The sequence below is a fragment of the Gasterosteus aculeatus genome, chromosome 11, assembly GCF_964276395.1.
Source record: "Gasterosteus aculeatus chromosome 11, fGasAcu3.hap1.1, whole genome shotgun sequence".
NCBI lineage: Eukaryota > Metazoa > Chordata > Actinopteri > Perciformes > Gasterosteidae > Gasterosteus > Gasterosteus aculeatus.
In genome coordinates, this window is record NC_135699.1 from 16,577,848 (window position 1) to 16,591,763 (window position 13,916).

Below are 13,916 nucleotides of genomic sequence, written 5' to 3' on the forward strand. Positions count from 1 at the left end.
AGCGCTAGAGAGGCGCACGCGTTCAAAACGCACACAAACACGTGCACGAGATTATTGTGTGAACAATAGAGTGTGCACCAAGGTCAACACACATAATCTTCTTTTCGGCAGGGCTGCACCTCCCCCCAGGGCAAAATGGTCAACCACACCTGGTGCATGGGGCGGGGAATGCTGGGATACCTGCATGTGCACGCTAAGTGCGCACACACACACACACACACACACACACAGTCAGCCCTGCTCATGCTCAGGCCGTTGCTACAAATAGATGCTCTCTAGAGGTGTGAAATCACTCATTTGTCTCTTCATTATGCTTATTGACCCAGATAGACGGACCGATGGAGGGTTTGATAAACAGGTCAATTAGGCAGGTTGCACAGGGCTCCTCTGGTACACAAGCGTTACACTCGCAGGGACACACACAGGGGGGCTTTTAGGTCAAATCATTTGGCCATTCACAAATTAAGAAGCCCATTTCTGGAGTTAAATAATGCCCATTTTGGGAATAGTGCACAGAGCAGATAATAATAAACGTGACAAATTAGGCCAAACTAAAGCCGGGAAGCTAATTTAACCACCAAGTCCCCTCCCTGCACGGTGGAGGCTGGTGGGGGCTGCACGGTGACGCCTGGGGGGGGGGGGGGGGGGGGGGGGGGGGCTGCACGGTGACAAGTCAGCACAGGTGACTTAGAGGAGGAAATGAAGAAAGAAGTGTGCTGAACTCTCTCACATCTGTACCTGCTGCCCACCAACAAGCCCGACTGGCACTCAAGTCAATGTTTGTTTGGATCTGTGCAACCAGTGCAGCCAGTGCAGCCAGTGCAGCCCCCCCCCCCCCCCCCCCCCCACACACACACACACACTGTCTTTACTCATGCTTAGTGATGTAACACTCTCAAGCAACACAACACAGCCATTTTGTCTTTATCACGTCAATATCTCTCCCCACTTTTCTCATTTCAATCATGAATCAATTAAACTCGAACCCCCCCCCCCCCCCCCCCCCCTCCTCCCTCCCTCCCTCCCTCCCTCCCGTGCGTGCGTGTGTGTGTGCGCGCTCTCTCACCAGATGAAGTCGGTGCAGTGGCTGCAGAAGGTGGGCTGCTTGAAGAAGCGCGCGATGAATTTGTGGTCCTTCACCTCGTGCACGTTCTTCTGGCGCAGGGCCCCCTGGCGCGCGAAGCCCCGCATGGGCTCGCTGGGTCCGTCGTCCCCGTCGCTGCCGTTGCCCGCCGCCGCCGCCGCCGCGTCCGAGTCCGCCATTCTCCGGCCGTGGGTCCGCTGCGTCTCCGCTCCACCTGGCGAAAAGGTGTCCGCTCCGGCGCGCGCGTTCGGAGAGGTGTTCGGGAAGAGAGGGGGGGGGGGGGTTAGGGGAAGGGGGCCTAGGGGGTGAAGGGTCAGCGTCGGGTAGTTTGTTTTGGGGGGGTTTCGGTTGTTGTTGTTGTTGTTGTGTGGTTGTAGTAGCGTGGACCTCAGTGGACGAGCTGCCGCTGCGCTCCTCGCTGTGCGCTTCCTCCTTCCCCTCTGAGCGCGCACAGCCGACGACCAGCGAGAGAGGGAGGGAGGGGGGGGAGAGAGAGGGGGAGGGAGGGAGAGAGAGAGAGAGAGAGAGAGAGGGGGGGGGCGTTCCTCTTTCTCACTTTTCCTGTCCATCTAAGTGCTACTTTAAAGTATAAAAGCCGTTTATCTCTGTGACATGAGTGCAGCTTATTCTGTGATAGTTCACGAGGAATTCTCAAAGCTGATTGGCTGCTTTCGGCCATCAGATATCTGTCTTATGAGATATGAACATATTCTGACTGCTGCGATATTGGTATTATCCTGAAAATGAAATCCCAGACAAATCAGTTTGCTTCATCACATTGCTGCCTCTAGGAAGTTAAAGTTATTGCTGTGTCTTCATACGTGTGTGTGTGTGTGTGTGTGTGTGTGCGTGTGTGGCTATTGATTAACAATGACAACAATGACACTTTGAGCTGAGCTCAACAGAACCTCTAGATGGAGGATCCAGTGTCTCCATGGATTCCTCCTCATTCATTTGTTGCGTAGATAAAGTAAAGCAAGAGATATGTTAGTGTGGACATATATATATATATTTACCATGCGGATGCTGGTTCTATTTTAAAATTCACTTTAATCCGAAGCGAGTTATGCAAATAGCTGTGCAACAGCAGAATAATCGTCAGCTGGCAAACAGCAAACACAAGAGATGACGCTCGATGTTTGAAGTTGAAGGTGCTGGTTTCCAAAAAGAGAAATCTCCCGTTCGGGGAGCGAGGAAACCTGCTGGCAGGGAAAGCAGGCAGTTGGTGAGTCATGACTCATCTTAAGACTTTTGCTTTCAAAAGGATTTCAGAGGATCTTCCAATCTGCCAATTCTTGGAAGAACTTCATCTCCCGCTAAGTTCTTCAAGATGCGACGGCTGACGCGGTGGTCTTGGTGTCCCCCCTGGATGAGGGGCACACAATGTTGTTGCAGGACGTTGACAATCTCCATCCCACACACACACACACACACACACACACACGAGGTGGTTGAGGTTGGTTAAGCAGCACACATAACAGTGTGTGCAGCACGGCCTCGTCGATAAAAGGTTCGCCGTACATTTGGAACCTTTTCCTCCACGTTGCCTCCACATGGCAATGACAGATTTATGACCAACCTTCAGGAAACGTGTGTGTGTGTGTTGGTCTCTTCTTTAAACGCATGACTACAACATAGAACATGCTCTGACACAAACGTGGCCACTCAAGCGCACATTCCCTCACACACACACACACACACACACACACACACACACACTGGCACAACACAACCACTTCTACACCTGCACACACCCACACACACACAGACACTCTGACACAACATGACGACTTCTCCACCTGCACACACACACATACTGGCACAACACGACCACTTTGAAGCAATAACGCACACACACACACACACTGCACCTGCTCCCACACACTCTTTGTGGCAGGTACCAGCCGGTCTGTGGAGGGATCGTCCTGCTGTGTTGCACAGCCCACACGCGCACACACACACACACACACGCACACACAGGTATACAATAGTGTAGCCAAAGGTAGGAATGCAGCAAACTCACACCACATTTCCATCACTTACATAACTTTCATACGTCTTTATTGACTCTCTTCCTCCCTGAAGCTGCAGGGAGCTCATTCTTATGCAGATATGCACTCTCTCTCTCTCTCTCTCTCTCTCTCTCTCTCTCTCTCTCTCTCTCTCTCTCTCTCTCCATTATCTCTCTCTGGCTGTGTGCACACATGTGTGTCTTCCTGTGTGCGTACTGTGTGTGCATGTTTGTAGCTGTGTGTTTGTGAGCGCATGCAATGTACGTTTGACACCTCCAGCAGCATAGATGGAGGGTGTGCGCCTGTGTGTGTGTGTGTGTGTGTGTGTGTGTGTGTGCTGCTATGAGGCCACGGGAGTAGCCCCATTACCCCCCCGGGTGCTAACATGATCGTATTTTCTAGGAATCTGTTTCATTGAGTCTCAGAAGCACATACGGTCGTCTCTGGATCTCCTGCTGTTTCTTGCCGAACCAGGTGCTGCTTGAGGGCACACACAGACGCACAAACGCGAACTCACAGGGCTGGTGTGCTACATGTGTCCTGAGTCATCACAGGACTTCAGCTTACACAACAGCTGTCTTCACGAGGGCAGAATCCGTGGCGGTGGCTCTTTCTCTTCCCAAAAGGTGTCTTTCTACATTTCTTTGAAAGGGAAAATCTTCTCATGGTTCTTTAGGAACTTTAACAACCTCTGTTGTACATCACGGCAGTTAAAAACAAACAAAAACACGACAGACATGTTGTACGGAAGACGCCACACAGGTTGTCTCTCAGCTGTCTGAGGTGAACGTGAGAGGAGACGTTGAAGCATCAACGTGATGCTCGAGTGGCAACAAGTGCTGCAACTCCTTGATCTTTGAACATCAAGCGAGCGATGAGCAACCACAAAGAAACGAAGTGATCGCTGGTGACGCTGTGCAGCACGGTTATGAACCTTATGGAATACTGGGGGAGAGAGAGAGAGAGAGAGAGATGGAGGGAAATAAACAGGAGGGAGAATTCTACACCCAGCCGAGAGGCGATCTCCATCTCTCATCCAGCAAAACACACCCACACAGAACCTTATTATGACCTCCCTCCCTCTCTCTCTCCCTCTCTCTCTCAGTGTTGCACTCTAGCGGCCACATGTTGTGATGAATCTTTTTGTACTTTTTCTACCTTCTACCACCTTTACGCATGTCATCTTTTGTCTCATGGTTTGCATAAGAATGAACCTTTTTCAGTTTTTAGATTTGACTTAAAATGGCAAAAAATAAAGAGTAGTTGTTGAGTTGATTTTTATTTTATTTTTGTCATCAACAAGTGTTTGATTGTGTAAATGATTTCATAAATATGGGTTATAAATGTGTAGGCTTATTTATTTTTTAGTACATGAATTCATTTCATCATTTTACAACACACATGATATATAACTAGAGTGTATTGTCATTCTCTCACCACTAGGGGGCGCGAGAGCTGCACACTTGTCGCGCTCGTGCCTTGAAAACGTGACGCCTATAAGAGTTTGAAGGTCAAGGTTACAGTCTTTGAAAATAAATGTGTAATATGACATTTACTTAATCACCAAAATAATTACATAATAATTCATTAATAACAATTCATTAAAGTTATTTTTTTCAACCCGACCGGAGTGCTGGAAAAGTGGCTCCACCCAATCCTGTTTGACCAGAACAATGACATTAAATAAAGCGGTTACGTGTTGGGACTCTCCTGGTGTGACTGATGGGAGGTGCCGCTCCCACCTTGTAGTCTGTTGCGCCTGTATTGTTTGTACTAAGTTCCCTTCAGGTAAGATCTCCTGTTCTTTTACAGCTGACAGACGCCCACATGCAACAGTTACGTGACATGCATGCATGTGTATGCAATCATGACCTTCAGCTGACACGTTTAGATTCAATAAGATCGAAAACGAATGGATGGCGTTAATCGTTTTAATCAGTAATTCTGTGTAATCATTTATGTTTTGTTGAAGGTTTATTTCCTTATATTCTCATATATAATATTCTCGCGCATCTCTCAGCAAGAAACAGAATCTTTTCATTCATCAAAGAGGGGAACACGCGGTTGTCACGCCAACGACGGCTCCTTTCCGTGCACCCGGCTGGAATCCAGCCACTAACATCTGTGGTGTGAAGACGTCACTTTTTGTCGTCGCAGCCCGTCTCCGTCATCACATCTTTGCGTTGCGTAAAATGACGAGCACATCCATCCATTTTCCTCCCATTTCCTGAGTTTGGGAGGGAACCACGGGGGAGAGTCGGGTTGCAGTAAACCGGGCCCAGCTTCCACCCGCCTGTCTCACTGCTGCGACCTCCCGATCCGTCGGCCGTCCCCTCGTCCCCCCGCTCGCTCGCTCGGTAGGCCGGGCAGGGAGCATCCCACCGCTCTGCGGCGGAGCGCCATGGCCCTCGGGTTGGGAGGCGGTGGCCCTCATCGTGGACGAGCACGTGTCCGTGGCCTTCGACAAGTTTGACGCTTCCACGTCAAACGAAGGTTCATTACTGTAAATGGCTTCATAGATCCTCTTCTTCTGAAACGCTTAAATATCATAGAGAAGTGTCACTTCCTTCTTTCAGTGGCTTCACACAGCCAATCGACAGTCACACGCACACACACACACACACACACACACACACACACACACACACACACACACACAACATAGGCATCATAGTACTTGACCAGCGGGCAGTTTGACAACAGGGACACGCTGTCATCACTTTCATTTTCTGTGTAGGGACACACTTTCATTGAAAAGCACCCACCTACGATGCATCAAATGACCTGAAAACCTGCACGAGTGTGCATGTGCAGACGCGTGTGTGTGTGTGTGTGTTTGCGTTAAGAGGTGATGGTATAGATGCACAACCACGCACACACTGAGGTGTTGAAAGAAGGTCACGTGACTTCACAAAACTGAGTCAATGTAAAAAAAAAAAAAAGGGGGTCGACCACGGAGCCGCTGTGTGTGTGTGTGTGGTGTGTTTCAGTGTGGGTGTGTGTGGGTGTGTGTGTGTGCCCATTGATGGTGAGTTTGTGACGAGACAGCGTTTAGTGGAAAGATCAGATTGACGATTAATGAGTATGGTAATGTGTGTGTGTGTGTGTGTGTGTGCGCGTGTGTGTGTTCCTGTAAGCCGTTGCTTCTGAGACTCAGCGGAGGTGCGGAGCCAAGATGTGGTCGCTGCGACACACAAGAGTCACACCGCGAAAGATAACGCGCACAAAGGTCAAAATGTGGATGAGGCCCTTTCCGTGAATTCAGATTATCTACCTGGAGAATTTTATTGTTTGCAGCTGGAAACAACAACGAAAGAAATACAACGCACCGTCGTCCTCCATCGTTCTATCTGTGCGCTCCGGTAGTTATAAGTTACACAAGTTCAAAAAGAACACAACAACAACAATAAAAATGCTTCCAAATCACGAATGAATGAAGAGCCAGCGGATAATTTAGCCGAAAGCACACAGCCTTCTCCTCATCGGGGGACAGCAGGGCGGCCGTTTCCACAAACTGCGAATGCTTCCTTGACAATAACCCCGAATGAACTTCTAACAACGGATTAAAGGGTCGGGAGTGAAGACAGCGATCCGAGGGCGTGTTCTCGTGTTCTCTCACGCCCTCGACGCCATTAGAAGGGATTGAATTACAGACGGAATCCCGCCACAGTGAGTCACTCAAAAAGGACTGCGTGCTCGTGAGCTCGGATCCACGAGTGTGCATATTACACTTTTAGCCCGTGGCTTTTTTTAACATGTTCGGTGTCTTGCTCCGGGCCAGCCGGGGCTTTTCTGCCTCTGCGCCACGACGACCCCGCTTCATCCACCGGAGTTGGCGGGACGGCGTGTGGCGCTCGGCGCTACGATCAGCAGCTTTTTCCCACGAGCCCCCTCTTAAGTGCTTCTGCTAAGCGACGGTTCCATGGAAACCTTTCCAAGAAGCCTGACGTTCCCCACTTCTCCTCTGGTTTTTCACAATTCCTCGCTAAAACCGCCCTCCGGGTCGATTTCCATTTTCCGTGGAAGTCTTTTCAAGCGGGAACCCTCGGCAGCAGCCGAGTCAAATCGGTTCATTCTAAAAAAATTTCACCACAGCTCTTCAGAGCAACGTGAGCCAGCTGCATCGGCCCGTTGCCATGGCGCCACACACGGCATTACTTTCATTTTCAGGTTTCTCAGAAAAGGAGCCTTTCGAGGGCAGTGTGTCCGCTGACAAAGACAGACAGACAAACTATTTGTAGTTCACGCACAGGGACACGCCCGCGTAGGCGCAGACGCACAATAACGGCAGGCGTGCTCTGCGCGCAGCTTCTTCAGCTGTTTCCATAGAAATAGGAGGGACGGCAGGAACCTGCCAGTCAAAAGGCCTCGGAGCCTCGTCCCGGCTTACCGGAGACCTTTAGTCTCCGAGGAGGAAGGTCGGATTTCAGTTTCGGTTTGAAACTGTTCAAACCGAAAAAAAAAGGGAGTTATAAAAAGGGAGTTTGGGAAACAGGCTGTGTGACCTCTGACCTCTGAAACTATCCACTTGACACACGACAGAGACAATGGAAAGAGGAGGCCGGGCCGAGGTATCAGGTCATGCTGAATGCTGACGGAACAGAAGGAAACTCGAGCAACAACTAAACACGGCAGACAATTTGTTGCAGCAACAACAGACGTGAGGATGAGGATGAGCTTCCTCATGATTACCAGCTGTGCCGTTATTTATCCAACCGCGTGACTCAGATTAGTCTATAATCTCATTGTGTCGTAGACGGCACGACGGCGCCGATTGTGTCATTCATTCTTAACATTGTTTAAGCGTGCAGTCATCACGAGCCTGAGGTGCAGTTTACGATCACCAGGAACATCTTCCTGAACAGCCCGTGTGTCTGGTAGTTAATATTTTATTTTCAAATTACAATTTAACCCTAAAATATAGGAAATATCAGACCTTATTTTCAGAGAAACGACGGACGGAAGTCATACGCAGGACTTCCGCATAAAACGCCGATTTTGGAGTAATCTGGTTCACCGTTGGCGAGAAGTGAGCAGCAGCTGAACATTTGTAAATATCCCCCACAATGCAACTGACACGGAGCAGGTTTCCGCTTCTTTTCCCACGAGTTAAGTTCTTAATCCTTCCTCCACAAGGCTTTTGGTGACCAAAAGGCAAACGCGACACATCAGGACATCAGGAAATGCCAGAATAAGATAAACCATTCAAGCTGGAACACAACCGACTGTGGCTCCTCTTCCAACAACAGGCCCAGAGTGGTTCGCTAGTTGATAACTTAATGTCTTAACTAGCGAATGTTTTCATATTTGTTTACTTAAGCATAGTGCTCGGAACATATTCTGGAGAACAATGACATTCTTTTATTAATCAACAGACAAGGAACAAGGAAATGTGTTCTTCACATTGGCAGGAAATAAATCCCTTCTTCAAGAAATGGTTTGCGAATGTTCTGCCAGACATTAGAGACCAAATCACAGAGCGAGAACGTTTGAAGAGTAAAGGAGCCCGTTTACGTGAAAGGGGAACCTGCCGCAGGGTTTTCAGCTTTCAGGAAGAATCACCTGCCAAAAGGTGACTTTTGATGCCGAAATGTTAAGGTTGCGCAACAGATAGGAGTTTATTTCTCTGTGCTTCCTGGACTGTGAATGAGAAAGCAAACGTTTGGAGAACCTCCTTACAATAATCAGCAAGGATTCGGTGAAATGCAGCTTCTCACTTCCCTGCGGCGCTACTTCCACTTTCCTCCCGACTCTTTGACACAACTACGGGAACCTGCTTCTCCTCTCTCGGATCCACCCTGACAAAAGTCCTCATGCTTCACCTCCGGTCTTCTTGTTCATCCCAGTTGACACCAAATACTGCTTCACGACAACAAGCCACGCAAAATGAAACTGTGCAACACACACACACACATAATAAAAGTTTATACAGGGCGTCTCATGAATTAGCAGTTGGTTTAGTGCGCCAGAATGTGTTCATATAACAATTAAGTGTGCAGCGGGTTTGTTTACGAGAGAAGAACGGTTTCCTGTAAGCGTACAGGTGACCGTGCTCACCTGTGGCCCTCGGCACACACAAACGAAAGTAAAAGCTAAATGAAAGTGGACACACACACACACACACACGCGCACACACACGCACGCACGCTTCATCATGTAATGTAATAAAAACGAAGATCGAAGGTACGATAACGTATCTCAGCAGATCCCGGCAATCAAAACGGGAAAAAACACAGCAGCGGGGACCATGTGTTTCTTTACACGCAGCCTTTAAAGTGCGGAGCGGTGGAACACCGCGTGCTCCTGCAGGGCCGCGAGCGGCGCGTTCTGCCCGTTCAGCATTCGTCACCCATCTGTTGCGTATCAAGGATACGCCGCTCTCGTGCAGAAGCAGAACAAGAGAAGAGCTTTAATGCAATACGTCCACGCTGGCTGGAGCAACAAACGAAACTCATCCCAGATGAGCTTTTCTACAGTAGTGTGCATTTTGTACATTAATGCATGTGTGTATTTTTTGTTGGACACACACGCACACGCACGTCAGTGCGGCTCTGTGAGTTGACACAACCGGCTCTGTGAAGCTGCCTGTGTGTGTGTGTGTGTTTCAGTCTCTTGCTTCTCTCCCTGTTCCATAGAAATGAAACTCATGGCGTACGCGCACACCTGCATACACACACACACACACACACACACACACACACCCCGTGCAAAATGAGAAGCACGCAAAACACACGCTAAACAACATAGTGCAGTATGACACAATATCCATTTAGAATATGTCCGTCATGCACAAAATGCATGAAAGACAGACATGCAGTCTGTGTGTGTGTGTGTGTGTGTGTGGCACTCATCTGGGCGTATTCTGCATGCAGCCACTTGTGCGTTGTGCACATAATAACTACAAGAAAGATTTGTTTAGATTTCATTACAGGCGTCCGCAATTATTTGCTTATCACACACATGGTCTCGACCCCCCAGACGTCCACATTAAACGTGTCCGTGGTTTGCAGGAGCGCGCGGTGTCAACACTCTTTCTGTCCACCTGCAAACACACACATTTTAAGCATCCCATGATGGCGCTGGACTGATCTCGGTGCTACATGGGGGGGGGGGGGGGGGGGGGGGGGGGGCGCGATTAGCAGCATTAGGCACACGCAGTGAAAGTCTGCAAGCTGACCGGCAGGCTTTCCTTAACTTTCACTTTGCCTCCCTCGCTCTTTTGTAACATGACTTTTCTTCAACAGGCTCGTGCAGACAAACAAGTTAATGATACCCGTGTGTGTGTGTGTGTGTGTGTGTGTGTGTGTGTGTGTGTGTGTGTGTGTGTGTGTGTGCAGACATGTAAAAGGATCTTCATGACGAGGAGACGGAGCATGTGACGTTTTTGACGGGCGGGTGCTGCGTGTTTAGCGGCCTTGGCAGGCCTCGCTGTTGATGGATGGATGAGACAAACGACGCCAATGATACCACAGAATTAAAGACGAATGGGACGCAAAGGGGGGGAAAGTCTGATGAGAGTAAGCAGTAGAACGGCCGTCAGGGTGACACAACGCGGGGCCTTTTCCGGGGGGGGGGGGGGGGGTGAATCAACCCCACGTGGAGCCCCAGAGACGCTTTTCATTGGAAGAGCTCGCCGTTTACACCAAATGAAGAAGCTTGTTGATTCGGTTTCACTCGAGGCCCGAGTCATCTGATTTTTTTTATTTTTTATCCTGACCGAGATCACAGTGTTTCCCTTTTCTGCGACATGAAGTCACACGCGAGTGCTGCTGGAAAGACGCACCTGACGCTCACAACGCTGAACTCAATGTCGAATGAAAAAAAGAGACAACGACAAACTGAGCCAATCCTGTGCTGCCTGCAATGACATTTGCAGCGTATTAATAGAACGTGCACACCTGCTCCTGTTATCCCTGGTGCTGTGTATTGTTTGTACTAGAACTAGTCAACAACAACAACAACTTCTTGTTTTAGATGCCCGCCTTTTTCACTACGAGGCTTCTGCGCTTTTTTTCTTGAAATATCTAAAAGTGACGACCGCGTAGAGACGAGCAGGGGGGCGGGGCGTCCGATCCGAGATCAGTTTCACTTTCGTTTCGGGGAAAGCAGCTGATGCGACTGGGAGGGGGGCGGGGCCTCAGCGCGGTATAAAGAGCGCGGCCGCGGCGCCGGCAGGACACACGCAGACGCTCTGTTCCTCACGCGCGCACGGCCCGCAGCTCACGCGCGCACGGAGGTAAAAAAGAAAAAAAAAAAAAAAACAGGAGATCGGGTGCGAGCTTCGCGCTGTGGACTCACGCACGGACCTTTGAGGGCGCGCGCACTGCAGTGAGAACTAAACGGTAAGGCTGGAGCGGTTCGTCCTCCGCTGCTTTGGCGCATCCGCGGGCCGGGTACCATCTGGGTTTTTGGGGATTATTTTTTTTACCTTGGACCCTCTGCGGTGGAAGCACACATGTGCAAAGTATGACGTTTTACTGGGATTAAGATTATCTTCATGCGGCAATGCAGAAAATTAAATAATAATAGTTAATAATAATAACAAAAATCCGATTCTTATTTGAAAATCGTTTCCTTGACTGGCAGAAAGAAATCTGTTAATCATCACCAGTTGTTTTCACTGGTAACACAAGCTTTTGGGTCACTGACATGGAGCTACACACAGAAAAAAGGTGAATAACACACAGGATAGTTCATGTGTGTGCAGAGAACAAACAGCCGTCTGGTGTAAATTGTATCCGGCTGATGAGAACCTGCAGAACCTCATCTGGGTCCACATGTCACCTGTCACAGTACGGTCAAAGTGACACCTTTATTAAGTGTGTGTGTGTGTGTGTGTGTGTGTGTAAAGTGATCTCAGCGTGGCTGACTGTATTTTGGGAGGACGCAGACTCCTCATATTAAACTAATAGCACTCCATGGAAACTTTCTTGCCTCCCACATCTATTTCCTCTCAGAGCCTCTTCCTTAAAGTTGTGTGTCATTGTTGTCATTGTTGTGTACACAAACAGTTTCTGGACAGATCCTAACTTGTTCTTTCTCGTCTCCCCCAGGATGTCAGCGTGGTGGTTAGAGATGGGAGAGGGTCTGGGGCCGCTCTCCCCTGTAGGATGGTAGCCGACAGCACTGTGGAAGGCCATGACAAGACCTTGTCGTCGTCGTCGTCATCATCCTCGTCATCCTCCTCCTCATCATCGTCGTCGTCGCCATCTTCCCCGCCCCCCCTGCTGTCCGGGCAGCTCGCTCTCAGGACCCACCCCAAAGAGTCGGAGCACCTTCAGCGGCAGGCCGCTGCGGATCCCGGCCCGGGCCCGAGGTCGGCGTCCGTCCCCTCCGCGCACCTGACCCACTTCCCCACCTTCTCCTGCAAGGAGGACTGCAAGATCATCACGGAGACCGCGTCCAAGCTCGAGCGCAGCGCCTTCTACTGGGGCCCCTTGGGAGTGGAGGAGGCCCACCGCATGCTGCGGGACGCCCCGCTGGGCAGCTTCCTCATCCGCGACAGCCGGCAGAAGGACGTCTTCTTCACGCTGTCCTACCACGGCAAGAGCGGGCCGGTCAGCGTGCGCATCGACTACAAGCTGCAGAAGTTCTCACTGGCGGGCAACGAGCGCTGCTTCCCGACGCTCTTCGCCCTGTTGGAGCATTACGCCAATTCTCCCAAGAGGAGCCTGAGGTTCCCGTACAGGAAATGGAAGCCGACGCTGCAGGAGCTGTGCAGGAAGCGCATCATGGAGCTGTGCGGCGGCGGCGGCCAGGTGGCGACGCTGCCACTCACCCACGTGGTCCAGGACTTTCTGTTGGAGTTCCCTTTCAAACTGTGACCGATTTTAAAGTTTTCATGGCAATATTTTTCATTTCAACGAGGCAGTTTTCGCCCGGAAAACGGGATGGGTGTTTGTCGGCGGTCGAGACTGCGTCGCCATGGTTACCCTTTGAAGCGACTTCCCACTTGGTGCCCGAAAGCTCCAACGTACATCACAAGAGACATCCACGGGCGGCCTTCAGCCGGACGCGGCGCGAGCTTTCATCGAACGTTGTCTCCAGCGGCTCCACCCGCACGCGGACGGAGCGCCTTCGGGTCTCGCGGCTGCGGCAAAAGTTGGAAAAGGCCGCACGGAGAGAAACCTGCGCGCGCGCCGCCGCTGCGATGGCGCCGTTGTCGTCCACGCCGACCCCTCCCCTGGGAACCGTTTTGTGGAGACATTTAAAAGCGGATTGTGGAAGGACATTGCGAGCTTCAGCCGAGTGGACTTGTTGGAGGCGGCCGAAGCCGTCGGGCGGCAAAACCGGCGGGATTGACCTTTTTGTAGCAGACTTTTAATACTCTAATGCTGTTGAATGTTTACATCTCACACATGAATGTTGATTAAATGGAATCGTACTGTATGTAGGAGGCTCAACTCCTCTCAGGCAGATAACCTGTTGCCTTGGGTGACTCAGATACACAATAATAGTTAATATTATTTGAAATAAACTTATTTAAACTAACCATGCTGGACTATTGGTTACTTTTTTCAACTGAAGTATTGCTCTTTCCCCCGAATCACGGCCATGTGCACCAAGGGGAGGTCGGCGCCAACGGGGCTGGTGAGAGAGCGAGAGAGAGAGAGAGAGAGGGCGGGATAAACACACCCTCTGAATCCGGCAGACAATAGGCCAGACAGACAGGAAGTGCGTGGCGTTGGCGTACTGTATCGTCACCACAGTGACTCATCGTGTAGGTTGAAGTGGCAGGTGGGCCGGGCCACACGGACGGTTACCCTTAGAAACACACACACACTTACAAGAAACCGGGGCAGAGGTGACACATAATGATT

The 13,916-nt window shown here is 50.3% G+C and overlaps 2 protein-coding genes across 3 annotated transcripts in view; one reads left to right on the forward strand and one right to left on the reverse strand.

The window, feature by feature from the left end:
• The window catches only part of LOC120828414 (protein kinase C beta type-like), a 54,349-nt gene extending 52,808 nt beyond the window's left edge, over positions 1–1,541 (reverse strand). For both annotated transcript variants that reach the window (XM_040191968.2, XM_078084100.1), the window contains exon 1: positions 1,067–1,541. In XM_040191968.2, the coding sequence (XP_040047902.2) occupies positions 1,067–1,263 (197 nt within the window). In that variant the 5' untranslated portion in view covers positions 1,264–1,541. The remainder of the gene's footprint in view (positions 1–1,066) is intronic.
• Positions 1,542–11,295: 9,754 nt separating this feature from the next.
• Positions 11,296–13,585, forward strand: socs1a (suppressor of cytokine signaling 1a). Its single transcript, NM_001267648.1, is given in 2 exon segments — positions 11,296–11,438; positions 12,150–13,585. A coding segment is annotated over 1 exon segment (714 nt). The 5' UTR covers positions 11,296–11,438; positions 12,150–12,206; the 3' UTR covers positions 12,921–13,585.
• Positions 13,586–13,916: the final 331 nt, after the last annotated feature.